Source organism: Dufourea novaeangliae, unplaced genomic scaffold (genome assembly GCF_001272555.1).
Source record: "Dufourea novaeangliae isolate 0120121106 unplaced genomic scaffold, ASM127255v1 scaffold57, whole genome shotgun sequence".
Taxonomy (NCBI): domain Eukaryota; kingdom Metazoa; phylum Arthropoda; class Insecta; order Hymenoptera; family Halictidae; genus Dufourea; species Dufourea novaeangliae.
In genome coordinates, this window is record NW_015373937.1 from 716487 (window position 1) to 731149 (window position 14663).

General features: G+C 45.3%; 1 protein-coding gene across 1 annotated transcript in view; it reads right to left on the reverse strand.

The window, feature by feature from the left end:
- Window positions 1–1591: 1591 nt before the first annotated feature.
- The window catches only part of LOC107185490 (protein FAM214A), a 35503-nt gene continuing 22431 nt past the window's right edge, over window positions 1592–14663 (reverse strand). Inside the window, exons 2-9 of the mRNA XM_015573179.1 lie at window positions 8677–8891; window positions 8256–8476; window positions 7876–8098; window positions 7047–7212; window positions 4147–6655; window positions 3640–3961; window positions 3247–3446; window positions 1592–2403 (exon numbers count right to left, since the gene is read on the reverse strand). Coding sequence (XP_015428665.1) covers window positions 2235–2403; window positions 3247–3446; window positions 3640–3961; window positions 4147–6655; window positions 7047–7212; window positions 7876–8098; window positions 8256–8476; window positions 8677–8889 — 4023 coding nt within the window. The 5' untranslated portion in view covers window positions 8890–8891 and the 3' untranslated portion in view covers window positions 1592–2234. The remainder of the gene's footprint in view (window positions 2404–3246; window positions 3447–3639; window positions 3962–4146; window positions 6656–7046; window positions 7213–7875; window positions 8099–8255; window positions 8477–8676; window positions 8892–14663) is intronic.

Consider the following 14663-nt stretch of genomic DNA (forward strand, 5'->3'; position numbering starts at 1 on the left):
TTTAAAAAATGGCTCCCAATCCTGTGCCAGCGAACGATCCACACACTATTCACGATCGTTCGGAGCAAAAACAGTGCGCGCTCGTCGGCCTACCTGCGGAACTTGTCATGCTTCGTTAACGTTTCTCGTCGTATCTCGATAGAAAGACAGATCTTCTTACAGATCGCAAATTGCGCCTTTAAAATGTCCCCACGCGTCTCCATCGCGTCCAAACTGTAATTCTATTCCTGTTCCTTTTTTTTTGGTTTGTAAACAGATTGGAAAATCACCTGAACCTTCTCCTGGTTCTATATTCGAAAATCTCCGTGTTCGCAGCTCTCATTTTTTCCAGTCAGATTGCAACCGATCATGGTAATTATTTTCAATGGTGTTTCTTCTTTTTTTTTTTTTTTTTTTTTACAGGTGATATTCGATCGGTCTTCAAAACTGGAGATATCTCCTCGAGTGGTCTAGAGGGATTTTGGTTTCAATTGTTCGTTTTCAATGCGCGTAGAAAAATAAATGGGAAACGAACGTGTCGTTCGGTTTTTACGGAGACAATAATGAGCTCCCTCCTGTGTCTGCGAAAGGTGTGTGTAATTCTTTTTTACGGTTAGTAAATTACGCTCGGTTACATTCCTCGTACGACATTAGTACAATTAATAATTATTTATAATCTAGGACATATTCTCTACTTCAAATAGATACTTTTATAATAATTACTCTTTATAGTCTATCAAAATATTCATCACAGTGCTACGGACACAAAATTGTGTTCTGTTTATACGTGTAAATAATGATTTTATTCTTCTTCTTATTTTTTTTTTTTTCATCATCGAGGAGGAAAAGTCGCGTAATCCAGCCACTCGTTGATCGCCAAACTACATTTCCACGCGAAAGTGCGTTCTTCTTCTGATTTTCCCTTCTTCCGTCTATCTTCCCTTTGTAAAATGGTATCTATTTTAAATTACATTCTAAAGGATTTTCTAGATCACATTTTTCTCTTTTTTTTTTGTATCTTTTGTACAATAGCTCGAAAGAGGATGATGTTCTTCGATGTCAACGAGAGACCCGATTCTTGACGTTTTCTGTGCTCGTATCACTTAATTACTTATTCTTCTTCTTCTTTCTTCAAACGTATGGGTGCTACTCACGCACACACATACACACACATTCAGATACACACACACACACACACACATGACAGTATCATCCCGTTTAAAAAAATTCTTATTCGACTTTACACGTGACTTATATTTACAACAATAAATCGAGAAGATGGCTTTCCAAGGAGATCGTCCGGCTTGCGATTCGAAAGTCCGTCGGCTTGGCAGCTAGAAACGTTTGAATTTGAAAGACAAGAGGAATATTATAATTGATAACGTAAAAACGAGATTAATCCAAACGAGACGAGTCGCTGCGACAACCGCGTGTAACAACTGAACAAATTTTCCATCGATCTTCAAAACGGATGAAACTCACGCAAGCTGATTAACCAACCCGCGTGTCTCTCGTGTAATATAAATAAAGTTACTAAACAAAAGAGAAGACAACAAATAAATGGAGGCTAACCAGTAAGACAAACGGCTTTTACACGCTTACTACCGCCTTATTTCGTTTCACTTCTCAAATATTTCTCCCACGGAAACAACCGTTCCCGTTTAAACAATTTTCCTCCAAAAGTTATTCGTGTCCATGTACAACGCACCAATATCATCTCCTTTCTTCGCAACAATCATTCCCAAAACAAAACCTACACGCCTGCTTCGCACGAAGAAAGGTACGCATCCTTAAAAAAATCCTTTCGCAACCCTTCCACGTCTTCCAATCAACCCTTCCCTTCTTGGACAGACCGCTTCCACAAACATTTCCCGTCGAATCCTTTCCAAAACCGTCCCCTGGATAAAGGCTCGTATCCCTTCCACAGCTAGCAGTAGGACTTTCCATCCATCGTTCCCATGTCATCCGACATTTTCTTCCGTTTTTCCAAATACATAATTTCTCTCTCGAAAAGCAACATTTCCTGGACACTGATTTCAATCGAACCCTCCCATTTCCGGGGTTTCTCTCTTTAATTCGCAGCTCATTTGTATCATCGTCTGCGTTCAACAACCAGCCTCATTTTTTCTTCCGAACAAATGGAACATTTTCTCCCCGAGAAATCAGCGACGGAGACGCAAGTTTTATACCTCTGCGTGAAGGGGGCTAGGCGAGCGTAGCGACTGGCAGCAACCCCACGGAAAGAGCCACGTGGCTCAGCACCTTGGCGAAAATTTCGGATTTGTCGGGCCGTGGATGTAGCTCCGTAATTCCTTCGGCGGCTCGGACCCGAAGTCCGACGCCGTGTCCACGTCAGACTTCCGACATATGATCATACGGATGTCCGTGTGCAAGTAAATCCGACCCGACTTGCCGGACATAAATCTGCAACGAAACGAACCGTTTTAACGCCGCGAAACGCAGCCCGCCCACGTTCGTACAACTCAGTTAAGCTTGAGGATCTGGAGAAACGTAAGACAGCTTAGGAGGCAGGGGTTAGTTGCACACACAGCAGCGGAAACGGATAAACACAAAGCGTGAATTAGCGTTGACACAAGAAAGGAGGTACAGACACGGTCGTAGCTAACGAGTATGAACATTGTGCTTATGGAAACTTAATCCTTTAACGCCCAGACCCTTAAATCGTTATTTCAACATTATGAGACTGATATACATGTTGTGTCTTGTTATTTTAAGGTCGAAAGTATCGAGACCAACCAATTTTTTTTTTTTTTTACTTTTTCTAAATTTATTTTTAACCTTTTAACGCGTAAACAACTCTTCTGGGTTAATTAACTAAAAAATGGTTCCAGTACCTGCACCTCATCTGTATTTTCAGTACAAAACCCCTGGAAATATGATTATCTAGATGTGACGTATACGTCACACCGGGTGTTAAAGGGTTTATTATTGATTATTCTTCTGTAATGAGTTGACAGGCCCACTATCACGCATTAATACCCTGATACAACACTGTATCTGATGGATCATTGAGTTTGAGAGGGAATAAAGAATTTGAAATATTTCGTGATAGCGAGCGTGTCGGTCAAGAATTTCTGAAACTTCACGCTCGAAAGCCTCGACAGAGCTACTGTGGAAAACACTGGTCATAAAAGCTTTAAAACTTTAATTAACGGGAAGGTGTGTTTCTCCCTCGTATTAGTTAATTAAAATTTCAAAGTTCGAGACAAGCACGGACAAAATTATATGTTTCGTCGTTGTACGCACCTAAGATGAACGAGGTAGCGTAGCGTTTTGTCCCGCAGTGTTCTCTGACGTAAAAAAGTATGAGATCGTGGCGGCATGTCAGAAAGATCGTATAGTACTACGAACATCTTAACGACTGTACCCAAGGGATTGAGAAGCGTTACTTGAATAGTACCGCTTCTTGGTACTTGGTAGCCCTTTTTGCCCAAATTAATATGTGCCTATGCAAAAAGGAACAGGTGTCGTATTCAGATCGATATCTTTATAATACAAGGTAATTCGACGCAAACAAAATCTCCTTGAAAATCAGGTGAATAGAAAAAAAAAAACAGGATAAAACATTTTTTCGTAAGAAAAATAAAAGAACAAAGAGAAACAAAGAAAACGTAAGAATATTTTAAATGGTGTACGTACGAGATAGGGCGTGGAAACTTTATCATTGTCACCGAGCGTGTAAAAGAACACGGTGACCGGAAGCTTTCGATGTTTCGGGCAGAAAGAACCGCTTGCACCGAGCTCGGCTGTGAAACCGTGAACCGTTGACACCGGTTCGAGTCTGCCGTTCAATGCTGATTCCTCGAAGCTACCCAGAAGAGCATGACTCTGCGGTCTGCTGCGAGACGTGGATCGTCTTTTGGGTGTTCCTTCGCCCTCCCCAACATTCTCGGTCTCCCTGTCGGTCTCCTCCAAGGACACCGCGCCTGGACTTGGCGGGGTGTTCAACTCGAATAATGCACTGGGACAAAAAAAAAAAAAAAGTGAACTCTACATATTCCATTACTGAACTCATTAGATTGTCGAGGAACAATAATGGTAAAGGGCCATTTGTTCCCCACCAACCTAACGCAAGTCCCTTCATCTCTCTGATACCGAAGGAACAATGTTTATACAGTTTTGTGGAAAGACAGAATAGACTCGTACCTTCTCTTCGAGGACACAGAATTCAAGCTACTATCGTAATCAAAGCAGCAGCTGCCTCTTCTCAACGGTGCCGGGCTTGATGTCAATGGCAACCCAGTCCTGCTGTGGAACACCATCGAAGCTGCGTTCTCCAGAGACCTGCGAAACCTTTCTTGCTCGATGGCAGTTGGTACTATCCTGTCGAGGATCTCGTCATCCTCCGTGCTCGTATTGTCCTTGGCGTTGTTTCGACGTTTCGCTGGCTTCGGATCCTTGAGCAATTTTGAAACAGCCTCATCGTCCTCCTCCTCCTCCTCCTCCTCTTCATCCTCCTGTTCGACTGTGCTGTCTTCCTGGTTTGTACTATGCAGTCTGCTGTTCAGCCACTTGGGCGTCTCGGGAGTGTCATAGCTGCCGTTGCTATCCTCCTTGTAATTTGTACTATAGGTTCTTGAGTTTTGATGTGCGCCATTTGTACTAAGCTCTGAAGGATCGGTACACGTCTCGGTTTTCTCAGACTCCTCGAGGCTCGTGAAGTTTATCCGCCTCTTCGCCTTGATGTCCCTCAGGTTCTTTGGATCGTGCAGACTCGGCTGGACGTTGTTGTACGAGAACGAACGTTGAACTAGCGACTGGGCTGCTTCCAGGCTATTGTCTTCATGCTTCTTCTCTTGATCCTTCTTGAAAAGCTGCCGGATCCGATTGAAACGCTTGTTCAACGCCATGTGCAACGACTTCTCGTCCTCCAACGCAGCTGTCCTCTGTTCCTGATACATTTTCTCGTTATCCACGGTGCTTCGACTGGTCTCCGCCTCGCTCGTGGTCGTAGCTGGCAACACGGGCCGGGGTTTGGTCCCGCTGGAAACCTCTGGCAGGTTCCTTCGTTCTCTACTGGTTCGTAAGATTGCTCCCAACAGTATGTCCGCTTTGTTCGAGACGTTCTGCAGACAATCCACTGGTTCGTTCGCCCGTTTCTCGGTGTTATTGCATTTGATCGGTTGCAGCTCCTCGCTCGAACCACCGTCAATCTTCTCCCGCTTCTGTGATGGATGGTAGATATTCTTATTGCCATAGATCTCACTGAAGTGGGTCTTCTCCAACGCTAGCTGATCGTTTTTGCGACATAACTTGTGGCTGCAACTGTCGCAGGCCTTGGCGCGATTCACTATGTTGTTCGTCGAACATTCACTGTCCTCCAGATTTACATACTTCCGGTTCGTCCCGTCCTCGATCGACTTCTCCGTCCTCTCGCGTCTCCTCATCGTCTTGGCGCTGGTCCTCTTCCTACCTGACGGTGTCCTGGCCCTCAACACCGCTAGTACCTCATCGAATTCCCGTTGACTCAGTTCCAGGTTGCAGTTCTTGAATTTGACCTCGTTCCCGTGTTGATCCTGGCTCTTCAGATTCGTGGCTTTAACCTTGTTCTCCACGTAGCCATTGCTTGGCGCCACGCCCAGCACCCTTCCAGGAACCTTGGTGAACCAGTCCAAGAATCCTCCTTCCTCTTTCGACTTCTCTTTGTCTTCGGGGAACGACAACTTGGACATCAATTGACTCAGATCCTTTCCATTTCTCCCTTTATTATTCGCGCCACTGTCCAAGCTCGTTTGCGCCACTTCCTGCCCGTGGCACACCGCGGCGGGCAACTTGTTTGACGGTTTCGTACAACTCTGATGCACCATGCAAACGGAATTCAAGGATTCTTGCTTCACCCGATTATTCGTCGATGGGCCTGGATTTGATTCGTGGAAAGGACTCGGCTGCCTGAACGGATTTATCACGAGACTCGTGTCCTTGGCGATGGCCGATTTGCAGGTTCTCTCGGGATCGTTCAAGTAGCTCTCCTTGTTCCCGCGCAGGCTCTGGAACGCGCATTTCCCATTCGCGGCGCTGTTGTTCCATGAGTCGACGAAAGACCACGGTAACGAGGAATTGAATGGTATCAAATTTTCGAACAATCCATTCTTCTCTGTTGGTTTGCTCTCTGTCTCTTTCATCTTCTTGCTACTACCTTGCACGTCCTTCTTCTCCAGATTGCACTGTTTGTCCGTGCAGCCGCCACTAGATTTCGCTGGTTCAGGATCCTCGATCGATCTTTTGTAACGTTTCTCCACGTTCCCCTCGCGTTCCTCGATGCTCAGCTGAGCTTTGAAACAACGTTCCAGGTTGTCGGAATTCAGATTGTTGCGATTCCTAACACCGTTCTCCTCCAGCTTGCAGCTCTGTACCTGTACAGGTTTCACGCGGTTCTTCGTGATCTCAGACGAACACTTCGGGTAGCTCGAGCTTTGGCTCTCCTTCGGTTCTTGCGTCGTTGATTCCTGCACCGAGGGCAGAGGCATCGGTTGGACCACCGTCACACTCGATTGATTCACCTCTGCAGGTCCACAAGGAAGCGATCGTCGCCGTTTCCGTTCGCTATTCGGTCGTGGGATCGACGGCGATGGCGGCGGTGCGTCCTCCTCCTCGCAACTACAGTGATGCTTGCCGAGCTTGTTACAAGGCGTCTGGAGCCTGTCGTCCACCAAAGCTGTTCCAGAAAAGCAGACTTGTTTCGCGACATGTTCAGGGGGATTGACTCTTTGGTAAGGCACTCTTCGAGCATCAGCTTCCCTAATTTATCAACGACTTGAAACACATCACGAGAACAGACAGAATATCAAATGGACGAAGTTTCTGATGTAAATCTAGCATTTCATAAGATTCAAGCGATGACAGAGGTATAAGGGGGGCAAGAGAATTAGAAGCTGAAAATATACACGAGAGAAAACTGATATGCTGGATCGGTGAATTTCTAAGGGTGTGGACAAGGTAGAGCAGCGAAAGTCAAGGAATACTAAGTAGAATATATAAATCGATTCAGAAGGTGATACTCGAACGGCGAAATATCACGTTCGTCGTTCTTTGATGTCCTTCATTACCAGGCAAAACGAGGCCCTCGGCGGTCTGGGAAACACTGGGGACTGGGATCGCTTTGGTGGGCGTCAATGCCCTAGCAACAGCCTCGTCGTCCTTCTCTTTGATCGGATGGAGCGGACAGGTGAGAATCGGCACCTCCTCCATCCTCGGTAGTGCCCACACGGTGACCTAAAATTTACACGAGAAATCCTCTTCAGCTCCATTAAATTGCAGTGATGGTTACTCTCGAACGAGACTGGGTGGTAGTGTGACTCATCTGCATGGTTAAAAGTAGGCATTCGTTAGTGTCCTCGGTTCACCAGAATAGAACCGTGGAAGGTACACTCTCAAGTAACGTGTGTCTGTGCGTGGATGGTAGAACCACCATGCGGATTTACATGGACAATTCGAGGAACATTGACCTCGGCTTTTACCACGAGAGTCGAACGTGTGTGTCATTTCGAAACACGTTCTTCGTTTGTGGTTCTGGCCCTGTGTTCTCTACAGAGTCGTTGGATCAATTAAGACCCCATCACGCACCTTCATCGGTATTATCGGACAACGGCGTGTGATAAGCAATCAAATCTATAACTTATCCCTCTGACTTATCTATCTTGCTTTCTGTTTTTTCACAACGTTTTCGCAGTTTACACGCGTGGACCGTCACATACGATACCAAGTTGAATTTCAAAGAGATTGTCGATGAAGAATGCCTGATTGTCTGTTTGTTCGCGCGATGATAACCGTCCATTAATTTAACAGGCTGGGGCTCTTCGACCGAGCCGATGCCTAAGGCACTGGAATTGGTGAGGTTCTCTGTCCTCCCTCTCTAGCCCTCCCACCTCAACCTACCTTTATCGAATTTCCATCGCCGTTGCCAGCTAGAGGGAAGGTATGCTCCACAGGGGTCTCACGAAACTTCCTCAGATTTTCCTCGTTACACGGCACCACCCTTGTCGCGATGCAGCTCGGCTCGGCGCCGTTGCTCCTGGACCACCAGGCCGCGACTTGGCTGAAGTGAAGCCGTGAACGTACCGCCTGGTACAGCCCGTAATAATTCATCGTCTCTGGGCTCCTATACATATGTATATTTTTTTTTTACTTCACAGACAAGAGAACATACACAGAGACGTTTATTTAAAATTCTCCGTACGGCGCAGAAACAAGTCTACGCTATCAAAGAGAACAGTAATTGTACGGGAGGGGGTTCTCGGTTGGGCTTTCACACTCACTTGCTGGGAACGACGTAAATACACCAGTACTCCAGCAGCATCTCCGACGCGTGTTGCCATGGCGAAATTGATAAGGACGGCACGGTACTGATCGGGTTCTTGTTCGTCGCTTTTGCCAAACCGCACGGACAGTCGCTGCACAATACTACTTCGATGCACAAGTACGAACCGATCGCGGTACGATCCGCGATCTCTCGAACAAGCACAACGTATCGATCACACTGAACAGAAAATAAAACAGAATATCTGCGTTTAGTCACGCGTTTGGCTGTATGGTTTATGTATTTTGTTTTTCCTCGTGTATAGATTTAAATCTGTTCCCTAAATCGCCTCATAGACGATACGATTTGTCGTATGACTGATCGTATCGTCTATAAGAGTCTAAACGTCTGAAATGTTTTGAGAATAGATCATAATTTACCAAGTAATTATCTTGCTCGCACGCATGGTCTTTGGAAATCGCCTGCATGGGCGCCGCGCAGTGCGGGCCCTCTTTGTAACCACGTGGAGGGCCCTGAATCCTCCCCTCGCACACAAGGACTCCAAGGGCTCGGAACACGCTAAGAATGCCACCCCGACCACCAACCCCATTTGGGCTGGGAATGCCTCCAATCACCGCACCTAGGCAGTGCATACCTGTAACAGATAACATTCGATCACCGTTAGCAAACGAAACTTTGGGTCTATTGTGATGGACATGAGAAAAATGAATTATCGTCCAAAAAAATCTTTATTAACTAAGATTTTAATGTAAGGTTCCTAAAGCAAGTGTTACAAGGTAGATAGATCTGGACTCTGTCTAAGAGATTTGTTAGACTGAGAGCATGTTCGCGAAAATATGGAGGTCTTAAAGGATTTTTGGTGGCTAGAGAAAGGGATGGCAAAATAGGGCAAGAATAAGAAAAGATGACATAGTTGACTGACGGATCGGTTAAGGTTCAATGTGGCGCATGTTTGGTTGTTTAAATCGATAAAGGATTGAGTACATTACATTGTCTTAGGTTTCTTCGAATGTCAGGGAACACGATCCCCATCGGTAAAGAGATCTCTTTCTCTCTCTCGCTCTCTCGGTTTATAAAAGGTGAAAAGTCGGGATCTAGAAATAAGTCTGCCGCTAGGTTGGGAACCATCAGATCACGAACCTGCGCGCATTCTCCTTCTGTGGAAGCAATTTCCAACGCACTGTAACAGGATCGCCGACATTTTCGAGACCTGGTCTCGGGGGAAAGAAAACTGGAACGATTCGACCTCCGCTATCGTCGATCTCCAGCGCACGACGAATCATGCTCGGCCGCTACGTCGTCGTCGTCCTCTCGCGATGTCTTTATCAGGAGAACGAACTTTGCTTCCCGACTCGGCCCTTTTTAGACGAAACACACGTCACCGTAATCGTTCTCTGTCCACGTTCATCGTACGATCAATGTTTTTCAACTGGCCTCAACGCACAACTGTGTGGTTCATCTCACAAACGAATTAACAAAAGATCTCCGTGGTGTCTTGAGGAACGATAAATATCCGAGGAGACAAGCCTGCGTGAAAAATGAACAGCTTTTACGCTGATCGAGGCTACGCGAAGCTTCTTAAAATGCTTGTCGCGACAGTCTATGTCAAGATCGTGTGTCAGTTTTTCATAAAAAAAAATCGTGTAAATCTTCTTGGATTAGAAGAGTCAATGTTTGGAAAGTAAAATCCTGAAACGGGAAGACTTCTCGGATCGGATGTTCTGATTTTAATTGAGATACGAAGCTACAATATACTTATAATTTATGCAGGGTAATTTGGAGGTAATTATATCCATCCTGTTATTCTCCCATTTGTTGTCCCTTCTATTACTCTTTCTACAGCCAAGTCTACTTTCTCTGTTTCAGTAGAATTCTCAATTACTCATCAAGCTAAAGTACACCACTTTAAAAACACGAATGTCCCCCTGAACGATCGAAAATTCATACATGTTGAAAATTACAAGTCGTACACGGTAGCAAGATTTCGACTTCGATTGGTTAGAAGTGGTCTTTGCTCGGTTTCAAAGGGTTTTTTTTCACATTTCTTTTCACCTGACATCCGAGCCGAGAATTCGTCTGTCGTCTTCTGCCGGTCATTATGTAAAGGTGAATACGCAGGAGGGCGATGGGCATTATTTATAACTTTGCCCGCCGCCATATGCGGCGAAAGCGACGAACCGGATTGGCTTCCTCCACGCCGCTTTCCTCCGAGGCGGTTTCAATGTTCGGTCCAACGAACACAGAACTCCGTGTGTTGCTCTGAACGGAAACTGTGAGAATTCCACCGGGAAATGTAACTCTGATCGTACCAGTGAAGAATTCGTGACGTTCTGAGGGCAACTTCTGACCGATTAGAGAGCTATACCTCCGAATAAATCAACTAGTTTATCGAGGGACTTAGTAGAAAAGCAGCACCTGTCACATCTACTTTAATTCTTTGTACCATTAACAAACTCTAACCTTATTTTTCCTCAAAGTAGTTGAATGTATAGTATTCTGACATGTGCCCCTCATTCAATAAGTCCCTCAATCCCAAAACCAATTCATAGATCACTTCGAATTCCTATCGTTTGATCAATAATTTACACAATACTAAAATCGATGGAAGAACATTCGAAGATGTAAGTCTACGAATTTCTACATCACCAAGTGTCCAAAACAGCACTTCTACACCTAAACGTCCCCGAGATTTCCCCGATTTTTATGCGAAACTCTAAAAATTACTCAAGACCCTGAAACGACAACCGTTTAGACCACACTGAAGACACCGACTGAGGCATCGTAAAGCCCTTCGAAACGTAGAAGAAATGCGATTTACGTCCGATACACGTGGACCCACGGATTGAAGGACACACACACGATCAGGCCAAGGCGCTCAGGCTCAAAAGTCTGTGGCTCTTGATTTCACGATTAGGCCGAGTTTTTCTTTTCAAAGAGACCGAGGGCGCGCGACAGGCACGAGAGACCGACGAGGAATTTGAATAAAGAACTGCGCGGCGGCATAAGCCGACACACGCACGCACGCGTACAAATGTCCCGTGTTTGTCGCTAAGGGGTGTCCGTGTGTGGTGCCAAGGGAGAGAGAGCTTGTGGGGCTCCACGAGGGTGATCGTACTCGCGTGTCATGCGCAAAAACTTCAACCCTCGGCTCTCGAAGTCCTTCGAGGGAGAGTGATACGGTGGTAAAGGATTAACCCTTAAGGACACGAACCGTGAATAGAGTTTTTTCGTAACTTTAAAAGGTGGTAGCAGGCTTTTTCGTTAGCTTTTAATTTCATAATATTCTACTTTACTAGTAGTGATACCGTACTTTATAGTTAATTATGATTACTCGCCACTGTTACACTGCTTAAATCTATTGTCTCTTGGACGAAATTTTGGCTTACTTCAATTTATAGGCAACTCGATACTCGATTAGACACCAATTACTTAGGAAAGAATCATAATTGTATAAATAGGTTAATCACCCAACCCAGACTTTTTTTTAAAAATTAAGGCAAATAGAAGATTCCTTCGTACCGATGGCGTGCGGAATACGACGCCAGTGTCCTTGAAGGTTAAGAGGAAACCTCTGCATAAAACGTGTTTGGTGAAATAATCTCCAAGATCCTGGAGTTTAATCCGTCGATTAGATTTCGAGATCATCGAACTCATAAGGGTTTATTTATCATCCTGCTCCTAGAAACGATAAAACGTTGTGCAGCTGCAGCAAGGACGCGACTTTAAGGCGATCCGAACAACGGCGACAAAAAAGTTCGATTTATACCGCTTCTAATCGCGTCGTCCGATAGTCTGGAACACCCGATAATCCGGCCGTTAGAATCTTGTTAGCGGGGCGGGCGTGCCCGTCGACTGACTCTGAGTTTTCGCAGTATAATTAGTTGCTCTAAATCCAGTAAACAGCTGGCCAGAGAGAAAGACAGGCGTGATTCCTTCAGTGGATCGTGCCAGAATCGAGGGGCTACTCTATGTCGACCGATGGCGAAACAGGCTGTTGCCCCCCTCTGGTATTAATATTAATTAATTTGTCGCACGACACTCGCAACCGAAGTCTTTGCTCCGCAGTCTCTCGGAGTTCATTTCTGACGGGGGAGGGGAACAACTCGTTCGATTCTCGGGACCTTCGGTAGAGCCAAGAAGGGATCGACGGGGGAACTCGGGGAGGAATTAAAGCCGGAGGTCGTCGAAGGCATCGAGAGATAGAGAGAGAAGCATATGGCGGCGGACGTCGCGGGAGGCTGAGGGAAAGGGCGATGCGCTCTTCTGGCTCAAACACAGCGATGCATGGTGGCGAATGCACAGGCTGCTGGGTCCAGCTGGGAAAACACCACACGGCTCGATGGCGCCTCGGTGTTATCCGCCGAGAGCGTGGAATAAACAGGCCCAGCGTTCAAAAGAATTACAGTAAGACCCCGTTTAATGCTGATTCGATTTGAAAAAGCTCTGTATAGGGTAAATATACCAATTACTGCCATTTTATTTGTTTTACTTAATAAAAATGTATCATACAAGGAATTGTGTACAGAAAATTTGATTATCGAATTGAGACTCTGATTTACATGAACACAAGGAATGGTATTAAAAATTATGATTGAAAAATGAAAGCGCAATTTGAACGTCAAAAACGGAACTACGTAAAAGTAAAAAGTGATGGTGAAATCGTATTTAAAGAAAGAGCTGTAATTTTCTTATTCAATCTATGTGTATAGTACAAAATAAATTGTTAAAAGCATATACCTAAGAATTATATTTACTTTTGAGGTGACAGTTTTAGGGACAATGGAATTACTCACAGATTTTAATTGATTATTAATTAATACTGCGTGTTTAATGTATAGGAACTATTTTTTTTTAATCAAAGAGACGTTAAATAGTATTCGGAGCTTTGGTGATCGCGACCTGTCCGTGATTCGGTGGTTGTTGCTCTTAATTACGTCGACCTTGATGCCGTTCACCGATACGTACTCTTCAACCTTTCCAGTTAAACCCCGCTAGAAGGATATTCCCGTTGCACCGAGAGGCTGGGAATTTTCTCTAAGAACATACTCCTTTGTTAACGATACACGGAGGGAAAGTCGAGGAGTTGTGATACAGAAGAACCTTTTGGAAACACAATGGCAAACGAGAGAGAGTGCACACAGCTCGGTTGCAAAATCCTCTCGGGGCTCGTGCAGAACGTAAACTTCGTCTCGTCCGCGAGTGTTTCGCGTCGTGGACGGCTCTGCAAGGCAGCCGGCCAACAAACAGATAGCCAGAATTAGTCACCGAACGACTATCAATTATCACGATCCCCGTGACAGCTACTAAAGAGACGGAATCGTTCAAGCTCTGGTGCATCGTCGCGTATAATAAAACAAAGTGACGGTCTATCGAGTGAGAACCACTGGGTACACGAAAGGCAACTAACAACTGCAACGCACGACTATGGCGATTTCTGCAAGATGACGAGGTAACTGAACCACACGCGTTTCACCTAAGAATATTCGTGAACCGTCTGCGTTTCATCGAGGGAAACAATAATCTCGGTCATCGATCATTCAATAAGAGGCTAAGTCCCTCGAAAATGCATCTGATTCAATGAACTGGAGGTTTGTGACACTGTCTACCGCCACGGAATTCTCTTTCCACGTGATCGGATTCCATCGAAGGCAGAAGACGACCGGGCGGAAATCCGTGTGCACCACGAAGCGCGCATTAGCTTATGCATACACGCGGGGACGAACCGTGAATTTTACGGTTGAAACGCGCGTGTAAACGCATTAACCAGAATTGCACGGCTTCAGAGACAGTCATATGCAAGTTCCCTCAACAACGACAACATTCTTTTATTTTAATTAATAACACGTCGAGCACCTAGTGTCTCTACTTCTTTTCTTTTGTTAGCTCCGTGATGCGAAATTACGGTCTTATCGCAATCGCAGACGACCTCTCGTCGCCGTCGAGATAACGAGCCAGATAGAGAGGGGACCCTGTCCTGGGTCAACTTTTACCGCGGCTTGTAAATAATTTCGGGACGATTACGCGATCGAAAACAAGCTCGGACTCTGTCACATTAGTATTTCTCACTATCTCAGCACCACTAAGAATACTTTTTTCTCGAAGATCGCAGAAACGTTGAATAATTCCACGATTAGGGTAATTAATTCGCGACCGATAAGGTGGAAAGCCGGTCACTGATTAAAACGCGAGTGGTAAATGCGGTAGCACGCGAACGAACCATGCACTGAGAAAAGAAATGTGTGTACGATCCGAGTAACTGCACCGGAGGAATTAAATGAACGCGTTGGATTCGTTATTGTAAAAATAACCAGAACATTCCTTCGTCGTTATTCGTAAAAATCAATGACTTCTCGACGTTTCCTCGATGAACAGGCAACGTAGAATTCGTCCCGGAACTAAAGGGACC